The sequence below is a fragment of the Triturus cristatus genome, chromosome 6 (genome assembly GCF_964204655.1).
Source record: "Triturus cristatus chromosome 6, aTriCri1.1, whole genome shotgun sequence".
Taxonomy (NCBI): Eukaryota; Metazoa; Chordata; class Amphibia; order Caudata; family Salamandridae; genus Triturus; species Triturus cristatus.
Genome location: NC_140589.1, coordinates 54,562,059 through 54,583,769, shown reverse-complemented (window position 1 = coordinate 54,583,769; position 21,711 = coordinate 54,562,059). Strand labels below are relative to the sequence as shown.

Here is a 21,711-nt window from a genome sequence, read left to right as displayed (position 1 = left end):
AAAAAAGTCCCTGGACCCTACAGATCCAACTAATTATCGCCCTATTTCAAGACTTCCCCTCCCTGCCAAAATGGTAGAAAAAGCCATGAATAGGCAACTTAGTAACTTCCTTCAGGATAATGACTCCCTGGATCACTCTCAATTTGGTTTTAGAGCCCTTCACAGTACGGAGCTGGCTCTTCTTAAATCCACAGAGGAGATCAGAGAGGTGATGGACAAGGGAGGAAGTGCGATGCTGATACTATTAGATCTCTCTGCGGCTTTCGATACTGTTCACCATAGGGTATTGATGAACAGGCTTTCTGAGATAGGGATAGGTGGTCAGGCATGGAATCTGTTGCACTCCTTTCTGAAGGACAGATCTCAAACTGTCGAACTCAACGGTGATGTCTCCGAACCCTTTTCCCTGCCTTGCGGGGTTCCGCAGGGCTCATCCCTCAGCCCCACATTATTTAATATATATGTGGCACCCCTGGCGGGCATCATCAGATCTCATGGGTTTCAGCTTACCTCCTAAGCCGACGACACTCAAATTGTGCTGTCGGTGATGGAGGGAACAGAAAAAGAAACAGGGGTTCGTTTTTCGGACTGTATGGGATCCATCTCTAGGTGGATGTCGGCTAATTGCCTCAAATTAAACTCAGCCAAAACTGAGGTTATGAGATTTGGTAATAACCCTCGGATGTGGACTCCCGACTGGTGGCCAGATAAGCTTGGTCCATGTCCCACACCCTGCAAAAAAGTCAAAAACTTGGGTGTGATGGTGGACGACAAACTTATGCTGGGGGACCAGGTGAGCAAGGTGACATCTGGATGCTCCTTGGTCCTCAGAATGATTAGGAAAATCAGACCTTACCTTTCGGAGGGATGCCTCAGAACTGTGGTGACGGCACTTATACTATCACGCCTTGACTACTGTAACAGTCTGTACGTTAATATGCAGATACAACATCTAAATCGCTTACAGGTTATTCAAAATGCTGCCGCCAGACTGCTAACTCGGACTCCGAGGACTGTTTCAATCACGGGCGAATTACAGAAGCTTCATTGGCTCCCTATTCGTCTGAGAGCGCGCTTCAAGGCGGCGTGTGTTGTGTTTAGGGCTCTGAACGGGATCGGGCCAAAGTTCCTTAGACAAACGTTTTTTTGGTACGTGCCTAGCAGAACTCTTAGATCAGCTGAGGCCAAACTAGTACAAACACCCCAGTTTAAAAAAGTTAATTGGGGAGGTAGAAGTTTTGCTCATAGCGCTTCCAAGATTTGGAATGAACTCCCATTTTTGTTAAGAAGCTCCTCTGATTTCTGCTTCTTCAGAAAACATCTCAAGACTTGGTTTTTCTCACAGTTCTAGTTTTTGTTACTGTTAGTTGGCAGTGCTTAGCGCCAGGACACCGCAAGGTAATCGTGCGCTTTATAAGCTATAATAACATAACATAACATAACATAAGAGACGCCAGGAGCCTTTACTACAAACAAATCAGGAACGCCAAGTCGAAATATTTTAGACACCAATTAGATCAAGCGGCAAACAGCCCCAAGAAACTTTTCGAATTGGTCAAACAGCAATCAATTGTAGGTCCAAACCTATCGGAACCTGGAAGCAGTCCACCCTCATGTGACGACCTTGCTTCTTTCTTCATTGAGAAATCTAAACTCATATCATCTGAGCTCGCTGCTAAGAATGCCGGAGTTCTCTCCTCCAGGGCAGCCTCTCCACCTGTCCTCTTTGAAAAGCTCAACTCTACCCCCCTGATCCCTAAGAACAATGCGGCCTGGGACACCTTTGCCCCGCTCAGTGAACAAGATATCAAAAAGATTCTCCTGAATATCAACCCTTCTAACCACTTCAGTGACCCGTTACCCCCATCCATTTTCAAGGAAATCATGAATGCACTCATCCCTACCTGGACAAGGATTGTAAATGCGTCTCTGTCACAAGGCACAATCCCTGATTGCTTAAAAGCAGCCCAAGTATCCCCTATACTAAAAAAAACTAACGCTGATAGGTCAGACCTCGATAATTTCCGACCTATCTCCAACATACCCACCCTTGCGAAATTCCATGAAAAATGCGTTCAGTCCCAACTCTGTGCTCACATTGAGAACTACCAGCTCTTGGACCAACATCAATCCGGCTTTCGGACGGGGCATAGCACTGAATTCATGTTATGGATGACATTCTAAAGATTCTCGATCAAAACGAAACCTGCCTCCTGATCTTTCTTGACCTTTCCTCTGCTTTTGACACTTTCAATCATGACAATCTCTTAGCTATCCTGAAAAACAGGATGGGCTTTGGTGATCAGGTGCTACAGTGGTTCTCGTCCTTCCTCCATCACAGATCGCAAAGAGTCAAGGCAAATCACTCTCTCTCCAAGCCTTCGCCTGTTCTCATGGGGGTCCCCCAAGGATCTGCGTTATCTCCTATCCTCTTCAACCTTTTCTTGGAACCATTAGCTAACGCACTTAACTCCATGTATGCCGACGACACCAACTCTACTTTAAAATCTCATCCCCGGAAAACCTCATATCACTCAACACCATCCTAACGTATACTCAAAACTGGTTAACTGCTCAACAACACCTCAAAAACTGAATTCTTGCTCGTCTCCCCTCAGAATCACACCCCCAATCTTGACCTCTGGCTGAGCCACCTCACTGCTTTCAACTACACTCCACTCATCGTAAACTCAGGCAAATCTCTAGGAGTCACCATGGACAAGAAACTGAATATGAAAAATCATATCAGCAACACATGTAAAGGAGCAAACCACTTGATAAGGACACTCAGAAACATCAAACCTTTCCTTCCACTTAAGGATTTCAAGCAGGTGGTTCAAGCGCTTGTCCTACCGAGGCTAGATTACAGTAGTGCTACCCTCTGTGGCCTGCCCAAATACACCCTGGCTCCGCTAAGGGCCTCATTGAACGCTGCTGCTAGACTGGTTACAGGCACCAAACTCAATGAGCGCATATCGCCAGTCCTAAAATCTCTAAATTGGCTCCCCTATGAAGCACGAATCCAGCTAAAAATAGCCACGATGACGCACAAAGCTATCCACTTCAAGACGCCCAGGTATCTGGCACAAAAACTTGAACTATCTTGTGGTGTAAGAGCCTCTAGAAGCGCTACTACCTTACTCTTGTAACCACCTATCCTCATCAAAAAGAGAACCTCTAACAGAGCCTTCTCCGGCGCGGCTCCAAAGATACGGAACTCTCTTTCTCCAGAAATACGCAGAATCACCAGAACAACGGTGTTCAAACTGGAAGTCAAAAGATTCCTGATGAATAAACTCCTTCAGTAATAGGGTTAACCCCTTGGCCCATTGACATTGTTCTTACTTCCATTGTTTCAACGTTTACTACTATACTTTAAAAAAAAGAATTTTTTTACATAATGTGTACACTGTACTCTGTTTAACATAATTTATATGTGAAGTTTTATGCACTTTACGATTCATTTGTGTTTTCATCTTGTGGTTGTTACATTATTAGCCTTCCAGGTCTAGTTTGATTGTAAAGCGCTCTGATATCCCCTTGGATCTTGTTCACGCTATATAAAACTTTATAAATAAATAAAATAAATAAATACTTAGGAGTTTAAGAGTACAATCAAATAGGATTACAAGCAAGTCTCTGTTCATTGTTCATGGCTGGAGAGCAGTCCATGACAGGACAAGTTCTACAGTTTCCAAACGGTCACCCAGAAAGGTATAATTTCTCTTGCAGGAGATTTCTATTTATAGTCTTAAGCGCTGAATAGACCTGCCCATGTGCAGGATTCGAGAGCAGTTGTTCAAAATTCTTAACTGAATTTGACCATAAACAGTTTCACTCGATGTGTTTTATCTTTCCCTGCCTTCTTTTGTGTTTTCCTGACAGGAATGACAGACAATTTGTCAGAAAAATGCCATCTCTTTATGGCAAGTGCCCAGCCTGTAGGTGAAAAAAGGCCAAATCATTTCCTTATAATGTGTGTATAATCTGCCTTCAAGAAGACCACGTTCCTGAGTCTTGCTTGCACTGCAGTAACTTTTCCAGGTGCACCCTTAGAGACCGTGAGAAGAATTGCCTTCATGGAACAGAGGAACAAAAAAAGCTACAATCTCCGTCTGAAGGTGGGACCTCAGCACATGGAGAGGATGAGACCTCTACCAGTTCTCTGTTACCAGCCTCTGGTGGACTTGCCAAGAAGAAAATGACTCAAAAACATCATCGGTCCCGGTCGATGTCAAGGACATCGACGTCAAAGAGAGGTACGGCACGGACCTGTTCGCCATCTATTCAAGGTACGACGTTGAGCAAGCGGCAAAGATCAGCGTCAAGGCCAGGTCTATCGAGGTCCTCCATCACTTTGTCAACCCTCAGGCCCTGTTTGACGTCGAGGTTACCGTCGAGGTTCAGTTCGCCGTCAAGGCACTACCGAAAATTGATGTTGAGGCACCACCGAAGATCGACATCAAGGCATACACCAATGTCGCGGTGCCGTCGCCATCGGCGTTCACTGTCAACAAGTAGGTCGCGGCATAGAGGTTCGTCAACATTGCAAACTCTTTCGACGTCATCCAGGCTACAGGAGGCTAGGAAAAAAAGAAGGCTAATTTACTACTCACCAGACTCGGAGTATTCAAGAACGTATTCTCCATCTTCTGCTCTTCATCCAGCCTCTCCACCTACTCCGCCACCACCTCCGCCACCTCCTCCGCCACCTCCTCCGCCACAGTCTCCTTCACCACAGGCACCAGTTACACCATGGAGATCACAATCTGGATAGCGCCACCATTCTTGGCGCCATCATCATTATCACAGCTCACTGCATACTTCGGCTTCTTCTAGATGCTCCCATCATTGCCGTCATCATCACTCATGCTCTCGGACGAGATCCTCAATGTCTACTGGATGTTATTCACCAACATTGTCTGACTCTCCACTTCCACGTAGTTCAACGGTGGATGATGTCAACCCATTCCAAGAAGTCCTTGTGAGGGGAGCAACGAAGCTTAATTTTCCTTTATCAACTGCAACACCTACGACATCGATCATTTTCAAGACCCTGCACCATAGATCAGTTGCTAGACCCATGTTACTGCTAGTGCCATGTCTTCTTGAACCAGCTATGGAGCTTTTTCTAACAACAGCCTCTGTTCATACGGCACCTTCCAGGCTCCGTAAAAAATATTGTTCTCCGGATCAGGATACAACTTTACTCTGCACAAATCCTACACCAGACTCTGTGTTCATTGTGGCGGCAAATATACAACTTGCCACTACTCCTTCAATGGTTCCTCCTGATAAGGAAAGTTGGAAGTTGGACTCTGTGGATCGGAAAATATGCGGGATGGTAGCAACTTCCATTAAAGCAGCTACTGTCACTGTCTTACTAGACAGATACGACAGGGCACGTTGGGAAACCATGAACCAGTTTGTCAAACATCTCCCTAGGGACAAAAGGAAAGACTTTATAGAGATCCTAAATGAGGGTTTAATGGTCTCCAATCAAGTGATCAGTGCAGCAGCAGACTCCTCCTTATTAGCTGCTCATGAATACTGCCACCAAGTAGCTCTTAGACAACACTCATGGCTCCACTCCCTGCTTGTTCAGGCAGACAACACCAAAACAATGTACTCCCTCAACAAGGAGGGAGGGACAAGGTCCAGGCCGTTGTCTAATGAGTCCCAGACTATCTGTAAATGGCTCCTAGCCAGGGACCTGACTATCATAGCAACCGACCTGCCAGGTATCCAAAATGCCCAAGCAGACTTACTCAGCAAACTACTGCAAGAAAACCACAAGTAGGTCTTAAAAGTCAACGTGGTACAAGACATTTTTCAACGATGGGGAACTCCGGTCATCGGCTTGTTCACCACTGCAGAAAACAGCAAATGCCAAAGCTTCACATCATGGTTCTTCCAGACATGGACTCTGGGGAATGCCCTATGGATAGACTGGTCCGGCAGATTTCTCTACGCTTTTCCACCGATTCCCCTGATCCCAGCAGTTCTCATCAATTTAGCTCAGCCCTCGACAAAGATGATCCTCATAGCTCCGGAGTGGCCACGTTATTGGTGGTTCACAGACCTCCTTCACCGGTCTATCTGTCCACATCTGAGGCTGTCATGCAGACCAGATCTGCTGATGAAACTCGGAGGCCAGATAGTTCATCCCAATCTCTCCGCTTTGTATTTGGCAGCATGGCTCTTGAGCTAGTACAATATGGACATCTGAAAGAAACACGTTAGTTAGATTCCTCACCTTAGAATATCCCCAGGCGTCAGGCTGGATCCAGAAAGATTTTTGTAGCAATAATCCCGCGTCCGTCGTTGGCGTCGTGCGCCGGAATGACGTCGTCAGAGTACTTAGATGCCGCCCTCGCACGCTGACGTCAGTTCTTCTTTTTTCCACGCCAGACAGTGCCAATCCGGGAAGAGCTTACCCCTTAGTCACTTTTTGACTAACCTTTTTTGACTCTTTTTGGTCTTCTGTCGACTCTGGTGCCGGTAGGATGCCTGGTTTTAAGGCCTGTGACGCCTGTCATCGACTGATGTCGGTGACGGATCACCATCGGCAGTGCCTTTTTGCCTGGGGGCCGACCATGACGCGGAGTCGTGCCTCGATTGTCAGGCTTTGACATCGAAAGCTAGACGGGAGCGGTCCCGTAAGCTTCTCGAGCTTCGGCATTCGGCACCGCGCCGCTCTCGATCCAGGAGGAGGTCCAAGGACCGATCTCGGAGCCGCAGCCACCATCATCGCTTGTCGGGCTCGAAGTCTTCGGGTAAGTCGAAGCGATCCAAGAAGTCCAAGAGGTGACACCGCTCTTCGGACTCCCCTCGCCGGTCGCACGACTCGGCAGAGGGTCAGGGTGGTCCCACCCCCGCGGCTCCGTCGGAGCCGCTGGAGCCGCGTCCGTCCCCATATCCGCCGGTCCCTGGGAGTGACGCGACTCCGGCAGGAGTCAGTGCCTTCCTCTCGGCCATGAGGAGCCTGGCTCCGCCGTCGACGCCTGCCGGAGCGCCTTTGGGCCCCGCGGGCTCGACTGGGCGATCTTGCGTGCCGGGGGCTCCGGCCCCAGCACCGTCGACGACTTCGGTCCCGACAACGCAGGTCCCCGAGGGATCAAGGCCTGGATCTCTGTCGGCGCCGGTCGACCTCACAACGCCTCCTCCGCCGGCGCCGACACCGGTTCCACCTCCGGCGCCGTCCCCGGATGACCCCGTTCCCCGTTCCGCGGTTTAGCCCCGGTCCGGGCCCGACGCCGGCGCGGCGCCGCTTGACGCCGCATCCGACGCCAATGGATGAGCACTTCATCTACCGCCCGGCTCCGATTATTCCTCCTCTTTATCAGGAATCAGATGACGGGGGCGACTGGGAGGGGTCTAAGGACCCTCTGGCCAGACAGGCCCAGCTTTCACAGGACTGGGCAGACGAACTGGGGGATGCCAGTTGTCTGGATACCTCCCCGGACGCTGGTTTCATCTCTCCTCCGACTGTGGCTGCGTAGGAAGGTGCAACTTTCTCAGTGATGCTGCGCAAGGCGGCCGAAGCCCTTGGGCTGGAGTTGCCTGCTGTGGCCGTGAGGACTAACATCCTCACAGAGGTGCTTCAACCGACAGCAAGCTCCACAGAGCCTCTGCTGCAGTTCAATGAGGCCCTCATCGACGTTCTGCAGGGCACTTGTTCCAAGCCCTCCACAGATCCCCCTGTGGATCGGAACGTAGCCCGGCTCCACCGCCCTGCTCCGGGCGACCCCAGTTTTCTGTCCCAACACCCCACCCCGAGAGTCTGGTTATCCAGGCCTCCACTTCCCAATCCTCCTTCCCGTCCGCTCCTCCGGATTGGGAATCCAAGAGGCTGGAACAGTTTTGAAAGAAGCTGTTCTCTTCACTCAGTTTGGGATTGTGGTCTTTGAACACCGCTTGCGTCTTGGACCGTTTCTCCCACTCCCTGTGGGATGCGGTGGAGGACGTGCTGCCCCTGTGTCCGGAGGAGGCCCGGACACGACTCACCCAGACGATTGCTGACGGGCGAGATGCAGCACGGTACGCCATACGGTGTGGACTTGACACTACAGACTCGCTGGGTAGGGCGATTTCCACCATGGTGGCGCTCCGGTGAGAAGGCGGATAGTGCGCTGGCTCGTTTCAAGGATTCCCGGGCTACGGCCAAGTCCTTGGGTCTCTCGGCCCCACGGCCACAAACTTCAGCCTTTCGTCCCTTTCGTGGCCAAGGAAGGGGCGCCTCCTCACGTCCGCCCAGCCACAGGCCGCAGACCCAACCTGCACGCGGTCGCGGACGTGGATTCCACCGAGGCGGTACTGGAGGACAACGTGCCGGTCAGTCCACATCCACCCCGGCAGCATCCGCCTCAAACCCTCCTAGTCCGAGCTTTCAGGCCCATTCCACGCCAGTGAGCGGCAGAGTTCGCCATCACCTGCTCCGCTGGCGATCCATCACATCGGAGAGGTTGGTGCTGCAAATCGTCCGAAGGGGCTACTCCCTTCCCTTCGAGATGACCCCTCCTGCCATGCCACCGCAGTACCACCGTATGTCGGGGGATCACTTGAATCTTCTGTGGGAGGAAGTTTCAGCCCTCTTGGCCAAAGAGGCCGTCGAGCACGTTCCTGGTCCAGAAGTAGGTCGTGGTTGCTATTCCTACTACTTTCTGGTTCCCAAGAAGGGCAAAGGGGGCCTACGCCCTATCTTGGACCTCAGGAGCATCAATGCCTTCCTCCGAAAGGAACGGTTCAAGATGCTCTGTTTAGCTCAGGTTATGGCTGCCCTCGACCCTGGAGACTGGATGTTAGCGTTGGACTTGCAGGACGCTTATTTTCACATCCCCGTCCTGCCGGCCCACCGGCGTAACCTGCGGTTCACTGTGGGTCAGGAGCACTTTCAGTTCACCGTGCTCCCCTTCGGCCTCACCAGTGCCCCTCGTGTGTTCATGAAAGTGATGGCGGTGGTCGCAGATCATCTGCGCAGATCAGGGGTTCCAGTCTTCCCCTATCTCGACGACCGGCTGTTGAAGGCGGGCTCGCCCCAGCAAGTCGTCTCCCACCTCCAGACTACGGCCGACCTCCTGCATTCGCTGGGGTTCTCCATCAATGTGCCAAAGTCGCACCTGAGTCCCTCCCAGAAGCTCCTCTTTATCGGAGCAGTTATAGATTCGGCGCAGTTCCGGGTCTATCCTCCAGAACAGCGGGTCTGGGATATTCAGGCTCTGATTCCCATCTTTCGGCCTCTATCCTGGGTTTCGGTCAGGTTGGTGCTGTGGCTTCTGGGGCTGATGGCCTCCTGCATCCTGTTGGTGCATTACGTCATTAGTTGCTGAGTCACAGACGGACGCAGACGTCTCTCCGGATAACACTAATTTGTGGCGATCGTTATGACGGCACCACCCTCTTTCCAGTGGAACAGATAACTTTCAAGAATAGATGATCTAGTAAGGTGTCGGCTGACATCTCTTTAAATGCGATACCAGGAATTCAAATCCTATAATTCTTTGATACCAGGCTGCCATTCCTACTTTTTGTCCTGAGGAAGACCCGCTCTAGATGCTAACAATCGTGCACTACTTCACAGGGTCGAAAAAAGTCGACGTTGCTCGTCCAACTTGTCCACGCAATCCCACAATTAGTATTAGGAAAATTATATCCTGTTGTGGTTTATGCTCTTGATTTTGGACTTTCTTTGTAAAACTGCGTCCATCATTGCATATATATATGTTATATGTGAATCTGTGGTCAACACTATGTCACTAAGCACGCCCAGTCACTAATTGTCTCACGTTCTGTGTGTCTTATGGTTGTTAGTCCTGTAAATATTTTGCTAAATATTTTGATACATACAACAGAGTAAAAACGAATTTAATTTCAGAATCTCTTGCTTTGGTTTATGTGTGTGCTTTTGTGTTTTTTACTGAATGATTATTGAAACATTGACTATATGTATTAAGTACATGTTTAACTAAGCTTATGTGATTCCCAACAGAACCATTGTTTTTGTTCCGGTGCATTACGCCAGGCGGCGAATGCGGGCTCTGCAGTGGGACCTGAAGTTTCAGTGGGCCCAACATCGAGGCAACCTGTCCGATCATGTCTTGATCTCGGAGGGCACTGCGAAGCAGTTGCAGTGGTGGCTCACGAACCGCAATTGGGTCAGCGGCAGATGCATCTCCCTACCCCAACCGGAGTACGTAATAGTGACGGATGCATCCCTCCTGGAATGGGGAGGCCATATGGGAGAGGCGGAGATCAGAGGACTCTGGTCTCCGGCGGAGACTCAACTCCATATCAACCTTTTGGAGCTGAGAGCCATCCGGCTTGCACTGAAAGCCTTCCTTCCCTCTGTCCGGGGAAGTGTCGTGCAGGTGTTCACGGACAACACCACCGCCTTGTGGTATTGCAACAAACAAGGCGGGGTGGGGTTGTGGACCCTTTGTCAGGAGGCTCTGCGCCTCTGGACATGGCTGGAACGCCAGGGCATCATCCTGGTGGTTCAACATCTGGCGGGCTCTCTGAACGCCAGAGCAGACAAACTCAGCCGATGGTGTATGATGGATCACGAATGGCGGCTGAACTCGGACGTGGCGCAAGGTCTCTTTCTGCAGTGGGGAGAGCCTTGGTTAGATCTATTCGCCACCGAAGAGAACGCGCAATGTGAGCAGTTCTGCGTGTTGGAATTTCCAAGGTGGCACTCGCTCGGAGACGCTTTTTGTCGCGAGTGGAGTTGCGGTCTGTTGTACGCCTTTCCGCCTATACCACTTCTGCCCAGAGTGCTGAAGAAGATCAGGCGCGACCGGGCCCAAGTCATCTTAGTGGCTCTGGATTGGGCATGAAGGTACTGGTATCCCGAGCTACTCTGTATGTCAATCGATCCCCCGATTCGACTGTCTCTTCAGGAGGACCTTCTGTCGCAGCAACAGGGGACGGTCCTCCACCGAACCTGTCCAGCCTCCACCTCCATGCATGGAGATTGAGCGGCGACAGTTGATGCCATTTGACTTGCCTCCTGAAGTTTGTGATGTCATTCTGGCAGCCAGGCGTCCCTCCACAAAGACGGTATACGCCTGCCGGTGGAACAAATTTGTGGCATGGTGCACAGCAAAGGCTGTGGATCCCCTTTCCGCCCCTCTTTCTGAGGTTCTCCTCTTTCTTCTTTCTTTGGCCCAGCAGGGCTCTGCTCTAGGCATTACTCACATGTTCCCTCCTGTCCCCTTCGTAATGCCGCAGTGGGATTTGAATCTTGTCTTGACCTTTCTAATGTGCGCTCCCTTTGAGCCTCTTCACAATTGTCCCATTCATCTTCTGACTCTTAAGACTGCTTTCCTGGTAGCTATCACCTTGGCTAGATGGGTGAGTGAGCTCCAGGCTCTGTCATCTAAGCCTCCTTTTCTGTCTGTTCATCCGGACAAGGTTGTCCTCCGCACTCGTCCTTCTTTTCTACCGAAAGTGGTGACCCCCTTTCACATCAGGCAATCTGTCACGTTGCCCACCTTCTTTCCGCCTCCGCATCCTTCGAAAGAGGAAGAGAGGCTCCACCGTCTGGACCCAAAACGGGCGCTGTCCTTTTATTTGGACTGCACAAAACAGTTCCGGGTGGACGACCAACTTTTTGTTGGATACGTAGGTGCTAAGAAGGGGAAAGCAGTACACAAGCGGACCATCTCTCTGTGGGTCGTATTGTGTATAAAGGTCTGTTACTCTTTGGCGAAAAAAGACCCTCCTGTTGGGCTGAGAGCCCATTCCACCCGGGCCACAGCGGCGACTACTGCCCTGGGACGGGGAGTTCCCTTGCAGGACATCTGTCAGGCGGCGACGTGGGCCTCACTGCACACGTTTGCCAAGCACTATTGCCTGGACAGCCAAGTCCGGAGAGATGGCTTCTTCGGCCGTTCTGTTCTCCGGGACTTTCTGGTGTGATCTTGGTTCGCAGACCCACCACCGGGGTTGGTATTGCTGGGGTATCTATTCTAAGGTGAGGAATCTAACTAACGTGTTTCTTTCAGATGAACAAGTTACTTCCCTTCGGTAACGATGTATCTGTAAGAAACATTAGTTAGTTAGATTCCTCACCGACTCACCCATCCTCCCCGTTCTGCTAACCGACATCTAGGGTTAAGGTCATCCTGTTCAGGGCCCTAGACTTTTTTGGCACCAGTGTCGGTCTCTTGCATGGCTCTGCATTCCTGGCGCAGAAAGCCATGTACAAGAACTGACTCAGCGTGCGAGGGCGGCGTCTAAGTACTCCGATGACATCATTCCGGCGCACAACGCCAATGACGGACGCGGAGCCGCAGACGACGCCTAGCGACGCGCAAGGGGTATTGCTACAAAAATCTTTCCGGATCCAGCCTGACGCCTGGGGATATTCTAAGGTGAGGAATCTAACTAACTAATGTTTCTTACAGATACATCGTTACCGAAGGTAAGTAACTTGTTCATCTAAATTTGCCTCAGGACCGCATGGAGATTCTAAAAAAAGCTAAGCGGCCTTCTACACGTTCTGCAGACACTTTGAAATGGAAGAGATTCTGCATAAGGTGCTCATCCAAGAACAAGGACCCTACCACTTCCCAGGAAGATGTTATTCGTCCATACTTACTCCATTTGGCATAATCTGGTTTATAATTTTCTTCAATAAAAGTTCACATGGCTGCTTTAACTGCCTACAGGAAGTGTCCTTCACAACCCTCTTTTTTCAGAATCCCTGTAATCAAGGATTTCTTAGAGGGCTTAAAGAATGTTTTTCCTCCCATCAGACTACCTTCCCATCCAGGGGAGCTTAATGTAGTCCTTCCATGCCTTATGCAGGATCCATTTGAACCCATACACAAGGCATGTCTCCACCATTTGTCTTGGAAAACCGCTTTCCTAGTGGCGATACCATCAGCCCGCAGGGTTATTGAGATCCAAGCTCTCTGTTCTCATGAGCCATATACTGTTTTCCATTCGAACAAAGTGGTCATGAGAACTCATCCAAAGTTCCTCTCTAAAGTGGTATCGGACTTTCATGTCAACCAGACAAACTCTGCCTACATTCTTTCAGAATCACTCTACTCCAGCGAAAAGAACCCTTCATTCCCTCGATGTTCGAAAAGTTCTGAAATTTTATTTAGATAAAACTAAGGTCATCCGCAAATCAGACCAATTATTAATCAACTATGGCTCGATCCGTACAGGGCTAGCTACTTCCAAACAATCCATTTTGTGATGGATAGTGATTTCCATTTTATTATACTATCAGAAAGCTAACAAGAGTGTTCCAACTAAACCTAAGGCACACTCCACTATTAGAAAAGGCAGCTACTGTGGCTTTAGTGCTCAATATTCCCATTCCGGAGATCTGTAAAGCAGCTACCTGAAAATCAGTACATACATTCACCAAATGCTACTGCCTAGATTCTGATGCTACAGCAGACGCTAAAGTAGGGCAGGCTATGCTCAGAAACCTCTTTGCTTAACTTCTCTGCATTATCCTCTGTCTACTCCACCACGTTATCTGGGGATGGGCTTGCTACTTTATTCAGCGCTTATGACTATAAATGGAAATCCCCTGCGAGAGAAGGAATTATTTCTTAACTGCAATTCCTTTTCTCTCGCAGGGGTATTTCTATTATAGTCATAAGCTACCCTCCCACCTCCCCGGTGAATTGACCAGAGTAATTGCCTTATTGCATATCTTTTAACATAAGCCTTCAAAACGAACGGAAGTAACTGCCACCTGCTGTGCATGATGGGATACTGGGGTCTGGTTTCTTAAAGGCACAGTGACCTTTTTAGACATATAATGGCAGCCTATGAGGCTACTCTGTCCTGCTCCCTTCATCTCTATCATAAAAAAGGGTCTGTGAGGAATATTTATTCTGTTTGATGCTAACATTATCTAAAAATTACTTTATTCTGGCCCCTTTTTTATCTTCAAGATGAAGAATCTGGCCATTTTAGCCTAGGTATATAGGCTGCATGATCTGATTTTTCTCTCTTAAGTGTCTTTTCAGGCCTTCCTGAAGAAAGGCGAAAATTGACACTTAAGAAGATATATATATATCTATATATTTATATATATATCAACTGCTCCGGGGTCACATGGGACTATTCAAACTGGAAGTTGGTGTTCAAACTGGAAGTCAAAAGATTCCTGATGAAAAAACTCCTTCAGTAATAGGGTTAACCCCTTGGCCCATTGACATTGTTCTTACTTCCATTGTTTCAACATTTACTACTATACTTTTTTTAAATTTTTTTTTACATAATGTGTACACTGTACTCTGTTTAACATAACTTATGTGTGAAGTTTTATGCACTTTACGATTCATTTGTGTTTTCATCTTGTGGTTGTTACATTATTAGCCTTCCAGGTCTAGTTCGATTGTAAAGCGCTCTGATATCCCCTGGGATCTTGTTCGCGCTATATAAAACTTTATAAATAAATATTTTGCACTTATGACTATAATGGAAATACCCCAGCTAGAAAAAAGGAGTTACAGGTAAGAAACTATTTGTTCTAAAGCTTAAAATAGAACATATATGAATGTAGCTTTGAATAACTGGCCTCTATTTACATTTAATTGGTATGGGATGTATTTTTATTTTATCTTTTACAGGTTGGTGAAAAGTTCCGTGCACGGTCTTTAAAATTTCCTGGCTTGATATCTGGATGCACTATGGACTGGTTTAGTCTCTGGCCTAGAGAAGCCCTGGTTGAGGTCTCTAGTTATTTCCTCTCAGAATTCCCAATAGTTTGCTCTGATGAAGTTAAAACACAAGTTGTGGAACTAATGGGCTCATTTCATGACACTGTTGCAGTGAACTGTGAGAACTATTTTCAAAGGTACGTCACAACTATTTTATAAATACTTCATGCAGAAATGTATTTTAGTTTTCCAATAATAGTATGTCATCAGAGGCATTAAGAAGATGGTATACTTTGCATGAATACATATTGTCAGTGAATAGTATCAATAGGTAAGCATTACAGTCTATTAATAAAGCAACAGCAGCACATTTTCACTGCTTCATTTGAGCCTGTGGCTGCAGGTGGGGCTCACTGGCAATCATTGTTTGGGACTGACATTTATTTTTCCTCAACAAGCTTTAATCCAGAGCAAAAGAGAAAAACATAAAAGGGGGGAGAAAGACGGAAAAGACAGTGATTCAGGGAGAAAGCAGTGATGAAAAGGAACCTGAAAGAGTGAGAAAAAGAGGCAGGGACTATCTGGTGGTAGATTAAAGATGCATGAGGTTGAATTAAGAACATGCAGCCTTGGTGTTCGCCACCCTGAGGTTCGATAATGCTGCATGGGGGCTTCTGAGCAAACCTTTGGGCCCCTGCAGTTAGGGCCTGAGTTATACGTTGGCAGAAAGGGTACTCCATCTCAACAGCAAAAGATTTCTCTTCCCACCAAATAATGGTTCGCCCTTCAGGTTTAAAAACCGGAGGACCTTTTGGTGTAAAGACAGTTGAGACTACTCCATCTCCTCCATGGTTAGTCCCCTCCGATGGCCCAAGGTTCACCTGTATGTCCGTCCACCTAATTTCAATGTAAGGAGAACAGGTCAGTTTTCACTGCTCATCACTCTCTGGTAAACCCTAGTGGTAAGGGCCAATACAAACTGCAAAATGCTCCCAAGGCGATAAGGGGCAGATTTTAAAATAAAAAGAATAAAAAAATAAAAACCTGCTTTGGGGTTTTATTTTCGAAAATACAAAAAAATAACTTTGCAGTGCAGCTCTGTCATGTTTGATGGAGTTGTGCAGCAACGTTGCAATGCATTGCTATGAACCGCTTTGACAGTGGTCCCTGTCAATGCATTAACTATCCAATAGCCATTTATAAATGTGGCAATTGGGACCTCTGTCAACATGACCAAAGAGAGCCAGACCGCCAACTAATAAATCAGAACATTTTGTTTTATAAAGTATGCACTGCACAAATCCCACTACCCTGGGGACATATCATTGAAAATGATGATAAAAACACAAATACAGTCTGTAAAACTGCAATATACATTATAGACTAATCTACCACATGCATCCTACAAAAACGTTAGTGCATCATTAAGACATATCATCCTCTATTCCAATCTTTCTCCAGTCCTTTACAAGTATCTCTCTGGTCGTTTTAATTGTCTTTAGTGCGTGAGGCAAGGGGCGTTGAACAGTGGAGGCTGGTGGATTTTGGAAGCGGTGGAGCTCCTCGAAGCCCAAAAACAAAAGACTCCCGGCCTCAGCCTTGACAACTCCTTCACAGGATGTCTATCACATGCACACACACATACACTTAAACATTTACTCAGTCATATAAGCAAACATACATACTTGCACAGTTGCAGGCATGAACACAAAGATAGTCACACAGATATACATACATCCTCCCCAGTACAAAGACGAACACACTCAGGCTGCTAAACACACTTACCTGGGTCAGGCCCACAATTTCTGACTCCCCCGTAAAACTGTAATATACCAGAGGCAAGCCCATGAGCTTCCACCCAATCAGAAGCCGGAATAGGGTTGAAGGTACTGAGATAGACCTTTTTTCTCTGTTCCAACTACTGATAGGGCAAGCGCGCATGTCGCTGACAAGCCCTGAAGCTTCATCATCTGACCTGCTGCACTGCATGCTGCTAGTGAAGCATATCTGAAAGAGACATCTAGCAGGAGATTCCTTACGTTTGACTTTCACAGGTGTCAAGCTGGCTCCAGAAGATTTTTGCAGGAGCAGTAACCCTGTGCGCTAGTAGGTGGCGTTGATTATCTCCACCACCTTGGCACGCTGACGTTAGTTCTTCTCTTTCTGCACCAGTTAGCACTGATACGGAGAAAAACCTACTCCTTTGTCATATTTGACAGACTTTTTTCACGTTTTCTTGAATTCTTTTTCGATAAATGTTGGTGTGTCGAGGGAATGTCTTCAAGGAAGACAGGTTTTATACCATGTGGTGCCTGCCATCGCGCAGTGTTGGTTACGGACCCACACCTCATGTGTCTGTGCTGTCTCGAGCATGACCACAACTCCAAGTTGTGCTCAGACTGCCGGGCCATGGCACCGAAGAGGGAGCGGTCGCTGTAGGAAGCTAGCTCTGCATATACTCTACCAAAGTAAGGTATAATGTGCACAGAGTCCAGTGAATCCACAGAGGTATAGCAGAGGCTAAATCAGATAATCACTAACAGCTCTATTTGTGGTAATGTGGTCGAGCAGTTAGGCTTAACAGGAGGGTGTGTTAAGCATTATTGTATTCACTCAATCAAGGCTGATGTCTCACACTCAGAGACAGAATCCAGACCAATTAGGTAAGCATAAAAAAGGTATACTTATGGTTTATTTATAGAACCAAGCAGGACTTGGTACAGGTAGGTAATAAATGCTTTCAAATGCATGACCGTTCAAGGAAATGCAGTTGTTCTTGTAGTTGTAACAGGTACAGGTTGATATTGCTTTCAGAATATTTGGCATTACACTGTAAATACTTTTTGATTATCGATTTCAGAGTTAAGTATTTGACTTACGAGGTTGAGGTTTCGGAGTTAGGACCAAGGTTCCCCATGGTTCAGGTGGACACTCTAGTTGCACCACCAGCGGCACTGGGACGGCCGGGTGCAAAGTGCAGGGGCCCAATATTAGCCAACGGGCTAGGGGGGCTTTTGGGTGGGGTCTGCTGGCAAGCAGGCCACTTGAGTGTGAGAGCAAAGTTCCTAAGGTTGCAGTCGGCACTGCAGGGGCCAGCGATCGACACAAGAACTGCATCGCCAGCAGCACTGGGGTGGCCAGGTGCAGGAGGTAAAGTGAGCGTCGCAGTCCCTGGGCTCCTCAGTGGAGTTCTTCGGTTTCGGAAAGCTGAAGGCTCAGTTGGGAGCCCTTCTTGGAGGCGACCAATGACTGGGAAGGCGACTGGGGATCTGGGAGGATGTTTGGACACCGTCAGTTGAACCACCGACGGCAGGGAAAGGCATCAAGGGCTGAGGTGTCTTAGGTGTTGGTTTCCTTAAGCTGCAATCGGTCACGGTTGGTGTCAGTCAGACAGACATGGTCGGACTTCCTAGACTGCTTTGGTCAAGGAAGCAGTTGTCTTACCCCTTTCGACCGTGGTCGGAGGGACCGTTCAAGTAAAGGCTGCAGGTTTAGTTTTGAAGCTTGTGGGATCACCGGGGGGGAACTCTTTGGAGTATGGGGCCACAAGACCTTGGGTCGTGGCGGCTGGTTGCAGAGTGGTGCAGATTCGCAGAGTCCAAACTCTGATGGTTAGTCTGTGGTTTGAGCTAATCTGGTACTCACTGGAGACAGTCTGTTAGTTGAGTGCAGGGCAGGACCTCCAGGCTCTGGGGGTCTTCTGCTGCTGGACACACCAGTTTCTTTGCTATATGCAGGTCGGGGTTGGGTAAGGCCAGTAGAACTGGGGCCAAGTCAGTTGGTGTCCTCGGTTTTGTCCTGGGTCAGCACGGTTCTTCGGTCCTTCTTCTTTCTTCCTCAAATCTGAGGAGGCAAGGTTCAGGGTCACCCCTAAATACTAAATTTAGCGGCTTTAAAGGGGTGTGTAGATTGGGACCAATGGGTCCCCTCCTTGGGGTGGGTACACCCCCTACCATGCTACCCTCCATTGGGATGGGGCATGAACCTCTTCCTAATTGTCTGAGTCCCCTCATCTTCAAGATGGAGGGGGCTGAGATGTGTGCTTCACCTTGCTTTCCTATCCTGAGAGATGGGGTTGCAACGGTGGGAACACCTCTCTTCCTAACTTGTATTTCCTGCCGATTCTCCTGCCCAAGTGGGGGTCAGAACCATCGGGAGCCAGTGGCTGGGGGCAGCAAATGGCAGGGACAGCATCCAAAGGCGGCAGGCCTTTGAAGTTTCCCTTTTTGTGGGCGCAGCCTATCCTGGGGGAGGAAGAATGACACCTCCAGGATGCGCTATGTTTCTGGACCCAGAGAACGGAGGCCCTCTGCCCAGGAGTCCAAAAACCTGTCTGGTGGTGGCAATGGGGGTCAGCCATCCAGGAACCACACCAGGGCTGGTCAGTTTTCAGGGGGCATCTCTATGATGCCCTCTGAGTGCTTTTTCATTAAATCCCACACTGGTTTAAATGTGGGTTTAATGTGCTGAGAAGTTTGCTACCAAACTTCCCAGGTTTTCATAAAGTTATTGTGGAGCAGTGGAGTTCATAGCGACCAACTCCCAGATCATATATTCTTCATGGCTTTACTACACTTACAATGTCTATGAATTGACTTAGACACTGTAGGAATACAGGGCTCATGCCTCTGTATCCTCACCTTAGGACTAGTGCACCTTGCTGGAGGGGCGTCTTATCTAGGCCTTAGGCAGTGGATTGGAGGTATGGCATGCAGGGGTGTGTGCCATATCGACTCTTCACTTTTCTCTGCACCAAAACATGCAGCCAGCTGTGGCAGAGTGTGTAGATTAATATGCAGGGCCTCTAAGGGTGGTACAATAGGTGCTGACGCCTTCAGTGTCCTTGGTACCTATGGTACCTTTTACAAGAGGCTTGCCTGTGGCCAGGGATGTGCCAATTGTGCATACAAAGGTGCAATATGGGAAAGAACACAGGCCCTGGGAGCCTGATTGGAAGGGACCCAGGGCACATCAAGTCGGGTTGCATCAGATATCTGAAAGAAACACGTTAGTACCTTAGAATATCCCCAGGCGTCAAGCTGGATCCGGAAAGATTTTTCGTCGGCAATACCCCTTGCGCGTCGCTAGGCGTCGTCTGCGTCCGTCGTCGGCGTCGTGCACCGGGATGACGTCGTCAGAGTACTTAGACGCTGCCCTCACGCGCTGACGTCAGTTCTTCTTCTTTTTTCCGCGCCAGACAGCGCCGATCCGGGAAGAGCTTACCCCTTAGTAATTTTTTGACTAAACTTTTTTGACTCTACTTGTCGACTCGACTCTGGTGCCGGTAGGATGCCTGGGTTTAAAGCCTGTGGCTCCTGTCACCGACTGATGTCGGTGACGGACCACAATTGCCGGTGCCTTTACTGCCTGGGGGCCGACCACGATGCAGAGTCGTGCCTCGACTATCAGACCTTGACCTCGAAGGGCACTTGGTCCAAGCCCTCCACAGTACCTCCTGTGGATTGGAACGTGGCCCGGCACCACCGCCTGCTCCGGGTGACCCCAGTTTTCTGTCCCAACACCCCACGCCCGAGAGTCTGGTTATCCAGGCCTCGACTTCCCAATTCTCCTTCCCGTCCGCTCCTCCGGATCGGGAATTCAAGAGGCTGGAACAGTTCGGAAAGAAGCTGTTCTCTTCCCTTAGTTTGGGACTGCGGCCTCTGAATACCGCTTGCCTCTTGGCTCTTTATTCCCACTCTCTGTGGGATAAGGTGGAGGACGTGCTGCCCCTGTGTCCGGAGGAGGCCCGGACCCGGCTCACCCAGGCTCTTGCCGACGGGCGAGATGCAGCACGACATGCTATACGATGTGGACTAGACACTACGGATTTCCTGGGTAGGGCGAAGTCAACCACGGTGGCGCTCCGTCGCCACGCCTGGCTGCGGTCCACGTCTTTCTCGGGGGATGTCCAGAGTACCCTCATGGATATGCCCTTTGATGGCACTCGCCTTTTTGGTGAGAAGGCGGATAGTGTGCTGGCGCGCTTTAAGGACTCCCGGGCTACGGCCAAGTCCTTGGGTCTCTCGGCCCCGCGGCCGCCAACTTCCGCCTTTCGTCCCTTTTGTGGCCAAGGAAGGGGTGCCCCCTTACATCCGCCTAGCCACCGGCCGCAAAACCAACCTGCACGTGGTCGCGGACGTGGATTCCGCCAAGGCAGTACCGGGGGACAACATGCCGGTCAGTCCACATCCACCCCGGCAGCATCCGCCTCAAAGCCCTCCTAGTCCGAGCTTTCAGGCCCATCGTGAGGAATCTAACTAACTAATGTTTCTAACAGATACATCGTTACCGAAGATAAGTAACTTGTTCGTTATGTGGTAACAATGGGCTCAGTACGTGCTTTCTGCTTCCGGAGCACAGGGACGGGAAGAGAGTTCTACACAAGGGGAGCACATGCAGTTTACATTCACTTTCACAACGTGATACGCCCTTGTGATCGTTTGAACCTTTTTATGTAAATTGATACTTGTATAGCGCACTACTCACCCGCAAGGGTCTCAAGGCGCTTGTACGAATACCGCTGTGGAACCCATCCTGGCTTTCCCTGTGAGGCGTCCACTCCTGGGCACCCCCAAGGTGGAGGCCAGGCATCCTTAGCGTTGTGGGGGCCGTTGTGGAGATTAAGCAAGCTATTGCCCAGAGTTGCAGAGTGGGACTCCATGATTGGAATGGCACCGAGGCGAGAATTATCAGGTCCGTGGAATTTTTGAGCCCAAGACCCGCCGAGGCAGGGAATTGAACCCTGGTCCTGGGCTAGACCTCTGCATCAGGGTCTGCCGCTCTAACCATTGAGCCACACTTCTCCACAATGTCTCAAAAAGATCGGCCAAAAGGGCAGGAAATGAATAAACAATCAACAGCGCCATCTAGTGGCAGTTTGGGCGTCCAGACGATTTTTCTCTCATGAGGGTGTGCTTTACAGCTAATATTTACGGGTTGTTAGAGGGGTACTAAGTACGTTTCTAACACATATTGCGATGAGCAAAAGGCTGGTGGGTTTATTGAAATGAGGTGTAAGATGTAGATTGTCAGGGGGAATGCAGTTAAAAAAAAAAGCATAAGAGTAACGCCGCGCGGC

The 21,711-nt window shown here is 49.1% G+C and overlaps 1 protein-coding gene across 1 annotated transcript in view; it reads left to right on the top strand.

Moving 5' to 3' along the window:
- DNAH8 (dynein axonemal heavy chain 8) overlaps positions 1–21,711 on the top strand; it is a 13,985,216-nt gene that overhangs the window by 9,804,047 nt on the left and 4,159,458 nt on the right. The window contains exon 65 of the mRNA XM_085610239.1: positions 14,604–14,830. Within this exon, the coding sequence (XP_085466365.1) occupies positions 14,604–14,830 (227 nt within the window). The remainder of the gene's footprint in view (positions 1–14,603; positions 14,831–21,711) is intronic.